The 15,581-nt window shown below is 28.8% G+C and overlaps 1 protein-coding gene across 1 annotated transcript; it reads left to right on the forward strand.

The window, feature by feature from the left end:
- Window positions 1-2,978: 2,978 nt before the first annotated feature.
- LOC127255995 (uncharacterized protein At4g06744) lies at window positions 2,979-4,493 on the forward strand. Its single transcript, XM_051281821.1, has one exon. It carries the CDS (start codon window positions 2,998-3,000, stop codon window positions 4,360-4,362), a length of 1,365 nt encoding a protein of 454 aa, XP_051137778.1. The 5' UTR covers window positions 2,979-2,997; the 3' UTR covers window positions 4,363-4,493.
- The last annotated feature ends 11,088 nt before the right edge of the window (window positions 4,494-15,581 follow it).

Consider the following 15,581-nt stretch of genomic DNA (forward strand, 5'->3'; position numbering starts at 1 on the left):
AAAAGCATCCACACGATCCATATTAAAAACCATACTTAAAGTGAGAAGATAAAAAATAGTATAGCGTGCAAAAGGATTGTGTAGAAAATCAGACTGAGCAAGCCAAACCAGTAACAGTCCCAAAATAAATTTGAATCATATGACAAAACCGACCATACCAGGATATCACAAATTGAAGCAGGAGGCGGAGGTCGGAAACCGCCGGACGCGCCTTCACGAGTGGCAAGAAGGCGACGGCGCTGGGATGGGTCCGATGTCAGATGAGCAGAATGACCGTCTAACCTAAAAGTTCATGCTACTAGAGAAACACATCATTAATATATTTATCTGCAAACGGAAGCCCCTAACACGCTCTCTTAGTGCAAGTAAAGGTATGCGAAATTTGCACATGCATATGTTGCAAATGAGAATGGTAGAACACGAATTCGAGACCTAACTTAAGCGCTGATACCATATTGAAATATTTGCAGCGAACTCGAAATCTAACTTAAGCTCTGATACCAAATATTTGCAGAAAATAAAAATTGTATTATTAATAAAAAAAGAATTACAATATTAATATATATAGGCCCAAATTACTATATACAAAAATATGCTACCCATATATTTTTATTAAAATAGTATGGTTTAAAGGCTACATATATTAAAAGCAAATATGTACTCCCTTCGTCCCATAACAAAGTATTTATTTTTCCATTTTAGTCTGTTCTATAACAAAATATCCATTTTTTTTTAGTAACTGTACTATCTACCTAACATTACAAATACCTTACAACTTACAATATATTACACAAATGTTATTATCTTTATATAACACATACTAATAAGGTTATTTTAGTCATTTATACTTTATTTCTACTATATTCCAATATAACTAATATTTCTAAAATTACGTGCAAAAAGTAAATGAATATTTAGTTTTGGGACGGAAGGGAGAATAAAATTATGACAACAATGAATGTGTGTGTACGATGACAAACAAGTTGCAATGACGTTTAGGGCATTCAACCTTGGAATTTTCATCATTACCCCACTTCACCATGTGATAATGTTTGTGTATTAATACGATAAAAAAACAGCGCAGCACAACATATGAAATAATTGTAAACAAACAAACCTTAGAAATTATGGGACTCTCTACTAGTGGCAGAGTCGGAGACAATTTTGTGCATGATGGAATTTTCTTAATATATAATCATTTAAAAGTTATATAGTAGAATCTAAATTTTTTAATAAAAAAATTGCAAACAAATTTTCATTATTTTATTTTTTCAGACATGTCTTCACATTTTGAATGTTTAAACTAAAATTTTTAAATTATAAATATTTTTATTAATTTTTTAAAAATAACTCATTATTTAAATTTCAAAAAATTATACAAATACTATATAATAAAAATTTTAAAATAATTGGGGGCAACACCACTGATGTTAACACCACTGCTTTTCCACAAAATAATCCAAACAATAAGCTGTCATAATTCTTCCTTTCAATTTCTTGCAAGCTCCGGGCCTTCGTAGCGCTAGAATGAATTCACGTAGATCTGACAGAAATTGATATGATAAATAATTCAATATGAACTCAACATAAAATAATTAAATTAGAGTCAATGATTTTAATCTGATTATATATACAGAGGTTTATACAATTTCGACACCATAATAAACAAATCGATTTATAATTGATATTCTTGTCTCGAACTCGACACGATAATCCGAATATAATATATTAATATTAATTAATATATTTATTATATATATATAAAATAATTTTAGTTTGATAATTATTCAATATATTAATTTAAACTAAGTCTAATTGTAATAATTTAATATAATACATTATACATATTACCCTAAAATCAATAAAAATTCATATAACACAAAAATTCGACAAAAATAACTGGATTTGAAAATAGAGTATTTTGATCCAACTATATATAGAATCAACACGAACTCGACGTGATAATAAACGAATCGAATTATAATTTAATAATTTAATTCATTTAAAATATTCAAATTGAATCTAAATCCACGTTCTTCACGGCTTGACTCCTCTGTAGAAATATTTCAGATTCGTCAACTGGCTCTGAAGTCCTGGATCTTCCAATAAATTATCCAAAAGCTCCCGTGACCACCACTTTTCGATAGTAGGACCGAAGGATTTGTTTGTTTATCTTTTTTTTTTTCTTTTTTTTTTTTTTTAAATAAATACTATATTTATTTATTTTTTATGTTGATTTTTTAATATTAATTATTATTAAAATATAATAAAAATCCAAATCATATTTGGCAAGACATATGTGACTTAAACATTGGGGGTTTGAACCCATAACACGGTCACACTTCAACTCCCACACTATCCGAGCTCCCTTACAGGACTATAATAATTTTTAATATATACCAACTTGGAGGATGATTGAAATTGAATTTTAACTTTGAATAATGAGATATTATTTAATTTTAAAGTAGATGTGATATAATTTATATTTGATTAAAAATAAAATTGAATTTTTTTAAAAAATATTTTTTAGAAAATTACTATATTTTTACTGATAAATTATATTTAATTTTAATGTTATCTTGTATTCCCTCTGTCTCAAATAATATTTTTTTTGGCATGTGCCAAACACTTTTGCAATATTTTTAAAGTAAAAAATAATTAATTATACTTAATCTCTATTTCACAATTTATCTCCTCACATAGAGGAACCATGTGTGGCAGGTGGAGCTGAGGGGTCGGGGGTTTGAATCCATGACCTCATGGTTACGAATCCAATCCCTACACCACCGGACCATCCCTTAATGACAAGGGAGTAATATTTTTTAATTTATGTAAAAATTGTTCCATAAGTCTGTTTTTTTATAATTTTTTTTTTCAAATTTTACTATTCGGACGATATATCTTCCAAGAAAATACACTTTTTTTTTTTTTTTTTTCTGTAATTAAATTCTATAAAAATAGCTATGACAGAATGAGAGAGCGAAATTCAACACAATCATGTTGATGACCATCTCTTCCAATTCTGGTCTTCCCAAATTCCTCCCCACCCTAATCCCCACATTATTATTATTATTATTACCATTATTTTTTCATACAACATATTCCCAAACCACCAACTACACCCAATCAAGACAGGCCCTCGAAATCATCATCGGCGGCGGCGGAGATCCTACATCGCCGCCGCCCGATTGCCCGCCGCCGCCGCCGCAGCCGGAACCACTAATATTCGAAAGCAAACGCATAGAACAAGCGTACTACGTCATTCAGAGATTCAAGAAGAAGATCACGTGCGACCCCAAAGGCATCAAGGCCACGTGGCAGGGCCCCGACGTCTGCCGTAACTACAAAGGCTTCTTCTGCGACACCCTCCTGTCCACCCGCGAAAAAACCCTCGCCGGCGTCACCTTCAACGGCTACAATTTCGACGGCCCAGATCTCTCCATCGATGGCTTCATCGACGGCCTGCAGGACATCATCGTCTTCCACGCAAACTCCAACGGCTTCAAGGGCAGAATCCCGACGAATATTCGGAAACTGCAGTCGTTGTTCGAACTCGACCTCAGCAACAACAACTACACCGGCGGGTTTCCGTACGAGATCCTCGGCGCCAGCAATCTGACCTTCCTCGACCTCCGGTTCAACCGGTTTTCCGGTTCGGTCCCGGTCCAGGTATTCACCCTCGACCTAGACGTCCTCTTCATTAACAACAATCTGTTCTTCCAGAACCTTCCTTCGGAGCTCGGCTCCTCGCCGGCGCTGTACATTTCACTGGCCAACAATGGCTTCACCGGCCAGATTCCGGCGAGCATCGGCCGCGCCGGAGATACGTTGCTGGAGATTCTCCTTTTGAACAACCGGCTTTCCGGCTGCTTGCCGTGCGAGATCGGGAACTTGCGTAAGCTGACGCTTTTCGACGCCACCCGGAATTTTCTTACCGGCCCGATTCCGGCGTCGTTCGCGTGTCTGGGGGAGATGCAGTATCTTAACCTGGGGAAGAATGAGCTGTACGGTCCGGTGCCGGAGATGGTCTGCAAGCTGCCGAATTTGAGTAGTTTGACGCTGTCGGAGAATTACTTTACGCAGGTCGGGCCGGAGTGTCGGAAACTGATAGAGAAGAGGGTGTTGCACGTGGACAGGAATTGTATCGCCGGTCTGCCCGGGCAGAGGTCGCCGGCGGAGTGCTGGGCTTTCTTTAGAAGGGCGAAGCGGTGCGCCGACGGGAGATGGTTCCACTGGATGCCGTGCGGCGGGCAGAAAGGTCACCATCCACCACCGGTAAGGCCACCGCTACCGCCGCCGCGGGGCCACCGCCCACCACCATCGCCGCGGGCTTACAGGGCTTTGGATCCTTATGGGCTGTAATGAATAAATAAATAAATAATAATAATAATAATAATAATAATAATAATAATAATAATAATGTGATTATTTAATTAAGTAATTTGTAAGAGTGTGTTTGTTTGACAATTTTTTCTAAATATGCTATTCATCAATTTTTTTTGTTTTTCTTCCGAAAAATCAAATCAAAATCTTTTTTTTTTTTAATGAAAATTATAGGGTAGAATAGTGATAAATTAAGCTTTTTTTATTAAAAGTAATAATGGAATTTATTATCATAAGGAGCTGTGAGGATAGACTCGTAACTTTAAATTCACCAGTCTTCGGATTTTACCTGCTATATTTGGTTCACAAAATGTTTTTTTTTTTTTTATAGAGCATTTGAAAAAATAGCAACCACAAATTTTCACGTTATTAAAAAAATTAAAAAAATAATGGAGTTTATTATCATGAGGAGGCAAATAGTCGATTGTCCTTATCCACCATATTGATACCCTTAGAATCAATTATAATTTTTTTTTTCATATACACAAAATAAATTAGAACACATTTTTCGAATAACATTATAAAAAATTTACAATATATTAGCACACGAAAACAAATAATAATAATAATAATAATAATAATAAACAATTAACAACACTCCTTTTTACATCACCTAAAAACTTGTTTGTTCTTAATAACAAAAGTACTTAAAAACTAAATACATTGAACACATTTTTTTTTTTTATATTATAATACATCCTCAGTTTCTTAACGATTTATCTATTTTTTTTTTTTATTTTGGTCCATCTTATAATAAAGTATCAATATCTTTTTTTAAGTAATTGTACTATCTATCTAACATTACAAATATCATTCTAATTACAATTTATTATCCAAATGTCATTACTTTTATATCATACAATACTAATAGGGTTAATTTAGCCATTTTACTTTTATTTTTACTTTATCCTAATATAATATTAATATTTTTAAAACCCAGAGAAAAAATAAATGGATATATAGATATAGGACAGAGGAAACGGAGGGAGTATATTATTTTTATTTTTTTCTTTAATTAATTACTTTGCCTATTCAACTCAGATTGCTGTCGGCAATTAAACATGTTCGATCTAATTTTTTTTGTCTTTACAGCTCATCGTCTTCTTTTTCGTCGCTGCAAATCGTTCTCTTCAATCAAAATCAACGGTCTTTCGTAGTTTTTGTTTTCATTCCAATTTCTTATCTTCATTACATTTTGAAGATTTGTGTGGATTTTTGCTGTCCGTACAAATTTTTTTCCCTAAAAATATCAAATTAAAAATTCATTTTTTATTTTTCTTTATATTATATTAAAATTCAATTTTATATTCAAAATATCACATCAATACATATTTATATCACATCATACAACTATTCAAATTTAAAATTTTTACTATTTAAATCTCAATCCAAAATTTAAACACACAAACAAACACACCCTAAGAATTTCATTGTCATCTTTTTCTCACATTAATCTATTTCTGGCTATTTCTTATTCATCTATTTCTGGCCACTAAGTAATTATTTAATAATTGGCACCATAAGTGATTGCTTGGTGGTGTAGGGGTTGGACTTGTGACCATGAGGTCACAAGTTCAAACCTCCGACGTCTCAGGTCACCTGCCACACATGGTTTGCCTAGTGTGACTTTTCCATCGAATCTGGTTTGCAGGATATTAAGTTCGGCCCCCTGCGGATTTCCATGTCATCTAAAAAAAAAATTATAAACTAGTGACCGAGCCTGTGCATTCCACTATTTGTATAATTTTTTTAAGACTTATATTATATAAATAATTTATTATATTGAAAAAGATACAAATATTGTCATATAATTGGCATATTTGCTTATATTGTTTATCAAATATATTTTGTAGTAATAGTTCAAGATTATAAATTGGCATAGGTCTATTTTATTTGAAACACATTGTCTTTCTACTTTTTAATCAAGCTAATTTTTGTAGAGCTCTCTCACTATCCATTTATGTATATAATGAACATTATTTTAGATATACACCTATATAACAAAATACACAAAAAATAAATGATACTCTCTCCGTCCTAAACACCCTGCAATATTTATTTTTTTGTTTGTCCCAAAGTCACTGCAACATTTTCAAATTTAGAAATAATTAATAATATTTTCATACATATATTAATATATATTTCACTTTATCCCATCATGTCAGTCAAATAAAAAAAACAAATAATCGTTTCTCTCTCCAATCACATCACTTGATATCCAAATTATCTCAAATTACCATACTTAGTACTTACCACCTAAATTCCCGTGCCAAACACAAATATTGCATGATGTTTAGGATGGAGGGAATATTATTTTGCGCGCGCACACACACACACAAAAGAAGAAGAAAATATACAAAACTAATAATATAGTAGATAAGAAATTCGAAATAAATAACTTCTAGTAATGAAAAAGAAAAAAAAATAAATGTTGTATAACTTTTAACAAATGTAAGACACAAAATTGTCAAAAATATAATGAAATTTAAAAAAATACGGATATAAGAAATGTAATACGAAATAATGGAATTTATAACGTTAAATGAAAATTTGAAAAAAATTAAAAAAAATTAAGTATAATTTTCTGTTGTGGAATGCGATGATTCTTTGATTCTTGTCATCAGGTGTGTAATGGAAGAGCTTTTCGAAAGATTCAGTGTATTTTATTGTTTTTTGGCTATGTAATTAGAAAATTCTTTATTCTTGCCATCGGATATGTAATAGAGGAGGAAATATAATGCTAAGTGCAACGTTTGATAGAAATATATAACAAATTATGTTTAGAAAATATAGTAATTCAATTTTAATTTACCTACGGATATAATAAAAATTTGTGTTAGGAAAACTCCATTTACAAACCCACGTTTAAGTCACTCATAATTACGAATATAATCACTAACAACTAACTTAACCCGAGTGTATTAGTATACTTTTTTCAGATTAAAAGACAAACAATCTTAATCGATGTAAAAATTCGAGAAAGAGAGAGAAAAAATAGGATAGAAAATTTGATATCCAATTTAATTAATTAAGAACCTCAAGATTTTATCTTGAACCCAAAATCCTATGTAATACCCCGTAAAATAAATGTCCGAAGTTTATCGAAACTTGCTAGAGTTTGAACCGAAGTTCAATAATTTCTTTTGAACTAATTTTATTTTGAACTTTGATGTAAAAAAAAATAATTTTGAGTTTGAATTTTGGGGGTGATTTGGATGTTGGGTCATATTGGCCCAAGAGGATAATAACAAAAAAATGAAGCTCATATCTATTAATTAAACAAAAGTGATCCTCTTCTTCCTTTGAAATTTTTTCACTAAGTCTTATTCTCATGGTCTCTTTTTCTAAGCTATTTGAGATTAATCTTAGTTAAATAATATATTATATATTTCAGACCAATTTGTTGGTTCCATATGATATATATATTTAAATTATTTCAAAGAAATTTTTTCTAAAAATGTTACATTTTACTATTTTTTCTTTACAAAGCTTATTAGAATATTTCATTAGAGTTTATATCGAAATTATTATGGTGATTTAAGTGGAAAAATGAAGGATTTGTAAAGTGAGTGAGAAATTCTAATTTTATTGTAACCTAGTTTTTGGCTTTTCTTAAAAAAAAATTGTAATTACCTTTAATATTATAATTTTTTAGGTTAAATTATGTCTTTTTAAGGATTTGGATGTTTTATTGAACTTGAGGGATTTTAATATGTTTCCTTTTTATTTTAATTGTTAATGAAAAGTATTTAATGAATAAATTTGAAAGTCTTCGTTTACCTTTTTCTTATGTATAAAACATGATTATTTGATGAATGATTTTATTGACTAATTGGTTCAATATTTGTAATTGAGGTGTTTTGAGTTGAACTCTATTTTTAAGATTTATCTAATCATAGTATTGGGTCAAATTGTAAATCGAGACTACTCGTTGAATCCAATCAACTCGTCGATCATATAGGATAATAAGGTATAACCTTTCACTTCTATATCTTGCAAACACGTGAGGATATACCGATATTTTAAGATAACTAGTTAACTTCGAACTAGAATCTGAATAGATTAAATCTTGGCATCAAGATGACAAGTTTTCCTTTCGGTGATTTTGAAGTGCATGCTATCCACGATGGAATGGTCTTTTAGATCGTCATCTGCAAGGAATGAATTATGTATGATCTCCTCTTGGTATGTTATGCCGTTGTGTGGTCCATCGCAAACTAATAAATAAGTTGTCATACGTATACTTTGGGCCTTGAATCCTTATGTACTGATTGTGGAGTTCTTTGAGGGTTATGTTCCTATATTTGTTATGTGCATTTATGTGATATGTCAAGTGAAGTAATAAAGTTGGAGAATCAGGTCGAGCGGGTTCTAATTAATGCCTAGCGGAATTTTCTTCATTATGTGTTAATCGTAAATATGTAAAAATAAAAGAGAGATATAAGAGAAATACTAAAAAATTTGTGTGTGAGTTGTCATTATGTGATATGTATATTTTTATTTTATTTATTATTTTCAAATGATTTTGTGGTATTGGCATGTGAGCCTTGGCATATACCGTATTAATTAACATTTTATTTATTGTGCTTACTCAACCGTTGTGTTGATCCTCATTCTACAATTTTTTGTAGGTGATGGTGCTTCTGCTAAGTCTAAATGATGATTCCACGTTGCATGATCCATTGGAAGAAAATAGAATGATTTCATCTCCTATGATGCTTTTGAAAATTTTATTAATATCTTATGAATTAATGTTTTTTTTAAATAATTCGCTGCTTATACTTTTAATACAAATATTATTTGTTTATATAATAAGCCGATACGCTTTATCTTCAAATATCTATTTATTTGCTTGTGTTTATTATTTTAGCCTTAGTGTTACAACGTGCGGCTCATTGGCTATTGAATGAGTCGTTCAGTGTTGACATGACAATAATACTTTAATTTGAGCCGGCTGGGGTATTATATCTTAACTAATAAAAACAAAAAATCAACATAATTTTCTTGCAATAATTTAAAAGTCATAAACCAATGATTAATTCCAAAAATTCGATTGAAAATCAATGTCACTCACTCACACTTTAAAAGTAAAACAATAAATATATATATATATATATATACAAAATTTTCAATGGAATAAATATATTATAACAAAAATTGATATAAAATGGATACAAAAGCCTTTATATAGAATATAGAACAATGCACTTATTACAATTTAATTGACAACAAATTCTAATAGAGAATTTATTTCCATTATAATTAATTGCTACATATTTCATAAAATTATACTCCATTTGTTCCAATTAAAAGACCCTATACGAGGTTTTGTAGTAGATTAAAAAATAATAGTATTTTATTGGTTAGTGAGAATGTACAAGAGATTTTGACATTTTTGTCATTTAACTTTACGTATAAAGTAATTGTATGTGTAATGATATGTTTGTAATTAAATAAAAATTAAAGGGTATTTTGGTATTATTATATAATTATTGTTTCTAAAATATAAAAAAGACAGACAAAATGGTAAAAAGAGCTCTTTGAGTTAGGACAGAAGAAGTACTACTAATACATTAAATAATGACAGCACATTCCAAATACTATATTACCAATATTATAATAATAACAACACATTCTTAAAAGAATGTATTTCTAATAGTATAATTAACGGTAATATATTCCCCAAAAAAATGATGTAAGTAATAATATTATCACAAGTTTTCAATTATTTTAAACTTGTATAACTGTTATGATCGGGTCGAATAATCTTCATGCTTCATCATACACAAGACTTACAATAATTGAAGTGTAAGGAATAATTTTCATACATTTGCTCTCAAAGTCATTCTTTGAACATTGAATTAAATCTAAGTCTTATCACTTTTAAGAATAGAAGATGCTCTTGTTGATATATAGTTTTTTTAGACAAACCAAAAATATCTTTATGTCTATTCAATGGATTTTAATCCTACTGATGTAGAATGTTTTTTTTTCGTATCTTTCATATCAAATTTTTTTTAAAAAATTATTTTTCACATCATATTGAATAGCTTTCTCAATGGTTGAGTAAAATACAATATAATATATAATATTAGAAAGAAAATACAGGTTTTTAATGAACTTTTGGTATATACAAATCAATATCAATTTGTATTTTTAAAAAGAAAAATCAAATAAAGTAATTACATCATGAAACTTCAAGTACAATATACAAAAGAAAATAATTACATCATAAAAAAGCCTCATCTTACGAATAAAGTAAATTGGAGTAGAAAATAATATTTGTATTACATATATGATATTTTGTGGAAAAAAAATATATTAAATGTGAATTTATTTATTTTTTTTTAAAACAAATTAATAGTTGTAATATCTTTATAGTTGGGCCGGTGCTAGGCAAACTTCCATGGATGAACCAGTGCCATGTCATATGAGATTGAATATAGGTTAAATAGATTGAATAAACTACTCATGTCAACAACGTGCACACGTTCCTTTTTTAGAATCTCTACTGAAAGAACTTTAGAATTAAGCGTGCGCAAAAAGGACTTGTGTTGAACTGTGATGCCAGTCAGCAATCCCAAAACACAACATAGCTAAAAACACAACATTAATTATGTTGGATTATATGTTCAATCATATCGTAAATCTATTGATATTTAAATATTGATTAAAAATTTATTAAATTATGATATAAATATGTTAAATATTAAAATATTACTTTCTCCATCTTTGCTACAGTGTCTATTTTACCGTAGACATGAGAATTTAGGAGGAATATAATTAGTAAATAATTAAGAAATGCATTAGTGAAAATAATTATCGTATAATAAAAATTATTTTATATTAAAATTAAGATAACTAATTACTTTAAGTAAATTTTAAAAAAATTATAAATTAAAATTTTTAAATGAAAATAAAGTATATAATTATTTTCTGAAAAAAAGAAAAATAACATAATAAGTGGGACATACGAAAATGAAAAGGTGTCCACTGTAAGTGAGATGGAGGGAGTAAATATAAAAAATATGGTAAAAAAAAACCTATAAAATATATTTCCTCCATTAAAAGTAGTACAAAATTAATTTTCCTCGTAAAAATAATAATTTGATTGTAAAATAAAGATATTTGTGAAAAAAATGATAATTTTGAAATAATTACTTTTTAATTGAATAAAATAAAATAAAAATAAGTTTACTTTGTGAGTGAATTGATGAAGTATTGAATTAGAATATTACTCCATTCATCCCACATAATTTGTATATATATTTTTTTATTTCGATCTGTCCCGCAAAATTTAGTATTTCATTTTTTGAAAATATAATTATATATTATCATACTTTAAAATTTACTCCCTCGGTCCGCCAAATTTACTCTCACTTTCTTTTTACTCTGTCCGCTAAATTTAACCCATTACTAATTTTGACAAAGTTTAACATTTAATTATTATCCTTCATTCAACACTTATTTACAACAAATGTCGTTACTTTTATTACATTCTCTCTCATCATTTTTTTTAAATTTCTAACTTACTTTCCAAAAATACCCCAAATTACCTTTTTGCTTTTATTACTTTTTCAATAAAATATTTATTTTTCTTAATTTCCGTGCCGGACCCAAATATTCTAATTTTTGCGGACAGAGGAAGTATAAGTTATAATTTATAATTTTTTAAATTTTAATTAAACTATTTAGTTATTTTAATTTTAATTTTAATCTATAATTATTTTTTTATTATATCATAATTATTTTTATAATATATATTTTTAATTATTTACTATTGCATAATATTAAAAAAACTTTTGTGTCCAACTAAAGTGGACAAATTAACTTAAACGGAAAGAGTATTATAGATGTAACATAAAAATTACTCCCTCCGTCCCACATAATTTATCCATATTATTTATTTTCGTTCGTCTCACATAATTTATCCTTTTTAAAAAAAAAATAATTATACTTTTTAATCAAAATTTAAAATTTTTAATTTTAATTAAATTATTTAATTATATTAATCTTAATCTATAATTATTTTTACTAATATACTTTTTAATTGCTTACTAATTATATTTTACTTAAATTCTAGTATATATATAGTAAGGAGCTTATATTACATGGGAGGAATGGAGTAACAGATATAAATGTATATGAATGTTAAATGCTAAGGGACAATTAAATGGAGATAATTGCAAAAAATATCCCGTACTTATACCACATTATCACTTTTGTCCTATATTTATCACGCTGCTAAAATATATCCCATATATTTACAGAAGTCGATACTTATATCCTTTGCCCGCGCGTGACACTCACACCACGCGCCCTTACGCGCGATCACGCGCGGCTACACGCGGCCAAATGATAGAAATAACAATTTTTGCAAATATGTAGGAGCCCACATATTTTGCCAGCGAGATAAATATAAGACAAAAGTGATAATGAGGTATACATATGGGATATTTTTTGCAATTTTCCCCAATTAAATGATAATGAGTTGACGAAGACCATAATAGGAGGGAGGTACAGTTTGTAAAAGCAGTTGTTAGCCTCCTACCGAACTAAACACACCTCTTCCGCTCATTCATCGCCCCCACAACGACTCATATATAATTCAATATTTATATATTTATTTTTTATGACGTGGGAATCTGCAGTCGCTACTCGAAAATATGCACTGAGTAAATTCTCTGCCGAACCTAATACCATGTAATAATTAATGATGCATATTTATATATTTATTTATTATGGATATAGAGTATACATATAACTACAGTATTTTAGGAAAATAAATAATCATGCATATTTCTAAAAATTCAAATTTTTAGATGAAACAATCATTTCGATCATTTAACAGTGTGACTATTAGTATATTATTTTTAATAGAAGGTCAATAATTACATATTTTTTTAAAAAAAAAATAAATACAATGTCCACTATATAATAAATTTACTTTTTAAAAAATAAACATTACATTTAGTATTCACCTTGTTGATACGATTTTTAACTAACATTATTAAAAAGTATAATATATACAATAGTTACACATAATATATAATATATATTATATTCATTCATAAAATTCAATAATTCAATACAATTTTTTTAATTTTATATTACTGATACAATTTTCATAGTTAATATAAAAAATACATTTCTAAAAAAAATACAAAACAATCCATATAAACTTTTAATTTATTAGTTAGTCTTCAATGCAATTTTTCTTTTATTATTATTATTATTATTTATGCTTGAGAGTTTCTTCGTTAATACATAAAAAACTAGCATATCCCATTTTGTAATTTAAAAAAAAAAAAGAAAAAGAAAAAAAAGAAGTGACGCTTGTTCATATTTATAGAATCTGCTATATAAAAATCATATAATTTGAATATTTTTCAGGTACAATTTTATTTAAATTCAAAAAATTGTATTAAATCAATTATTGACCATTTATCTTGTCCCCTTCTTTCAAAGAACATTTAGTATTTCGGAGCAATAATTTGACTTATGTAAAGCCCATTTTTTTGCATAAATGTGGTTGAATTGTAGCACTATATATATATATATATATAAACATATTTGTAATGAAAATTATGAACGGATGTTGTTAGTTACGTGAATTTTCGGGACAAAATTTAATAAATTACGTCTCTAATTTCGTCTCTAATGTCATTAGTAACAAAAAAAAAAATGAATTTAAGAACGAAAAATTTTTGTTATAAAAATGCTATTTTTTCATATGAAATTTGGCTTCTAGACAGTCGAATCGTATTAAGCCCATTGGAAGACTTAAAAGGTATATTTTGTATCTGATTCAAGAAAATGTTCATACTGATCTCACTTAGAATAAACACATGAACAAAAATAAAGAAAAATCGACACAAAAAAATATAAAAGAAGACGAATAATAATAATAAAAAAAGACAAGTAAAACCGATCCAATAAAAGTAAATTGTATGGAATTAAGATAAAACAAAAGTGCAATAAAAGATAAGAACTTAAAAGACAAAAAAAAAAGATTAAACAAAAATATTCAAGTAAAGAAAAACTGAATTTTGTGATGGTGTTACCTTCGCAACTTATCTCAATAATGAGAACTCCATCGTTAGTCATCCTATCAAAGCTTCATTAGTTTCCTAGTATTTTTTTAAGATGGTTTCTTCTCATCCGACCATATTTTTTTTTGCTTCTTCTAGGCTCTTATTAGACATTTCCTTTAAAACTTTGTTCTTTTCTTATTCGAATACGCCAAAGAATCAATTCCTCGTCAAGGCTTATGAAAAATTTCACTTTCTTTTAATGATTATCTTCCATCAATCCTCTCTTCCATCCAACCTTCTATCCATTCAACTTACCTCAATGCAGCTTTCCAACCATGGCTTTTTTATCCAACTTTATTGATTCTTTTTGTGCTTCCTTAAAATCTTGGTCATTAAAAATGATAACCAATATATTTTACGAATTATTATCCTTTTACAAACTGCTAGTCATGGATCCTCTTTTGGATTTGATTTTTTTTCGGAAGCTCTTTGGGAACCCAACGAGATATTTTTTGGGATTATGTGGGGAAGAAAATGTGGAAGGCTGGAAAACCTGCAAGAATTACTTTAAAGTTCATTAAAAAAAAAAAAACTATGTAAAACTTATGAGACTTCTCTTAAGATTTAGTAGGAAGATAGCATTGGCGTCCAAGAAACCTATGGGACTTCCCTCGGGGTCCTGAAAAATTATGGAATGAAAGTTCAGCAAGTGTGGAAGTTCAGTGGAAAGATCAAATTTAAAAGTTTTTTCTTTGGCCTTCATTCTTTACGTGTTTGGAATTAACACTGTAAATCATCTCCTCTTAAATCCGACCTTTTAATTTCATTTGTTTCTAAATAAATTAGATCTAGTTACCGACACGCACCTACTAAAAACAATAAAAATTCTTATTGTACTTTTTTCGGAGTAAAATTCTTGCTTCATCATTAATGTAGCCTGGCATTGGTGTTGTTTTCACCGTTTTTGTATTCATGAAAGTTGTTAAGGGTTAGTCTATTGCTTTTATCTTTGGATGTCTTCTCCGGTTGTCGGGTACACCGTGGAATAATAACCACTTGGTCTACCGACCTTACGCACCAAACTTTTTCATCTTTCTTGAAGTTTATATCCACTATTGTGTTATGAGTGATAATCACTCCAAATTTGGTTTTTGCGGGTCAAAT

Source organism: Andrographis paniculata, unplaced genomic scaffold (genome assembly GCF_009805555.1).
Source record: "Andrographis paniculata isolate CXL003 unplaced genomic scaffold, ASM980555v1 Contig12END, whole genome shotgun sequence".
Lineage (NCBI taxonomy): Eukaryota > Viridiplantae > Streptophyta > Magnoliopsida > Lamiales > Acanthaceae > Andrographis > Andrographis paniculata.

What these genes read in the sequence shown, in the direction of transcription:
- LOC127255995 (XM_051281821.1), top strand. Translation starts at nt 2,998, where the DNA reads ATGTTGATGACCATCTCTTCCAATTCTGGTCTTCCCAAATTCCTCCCC.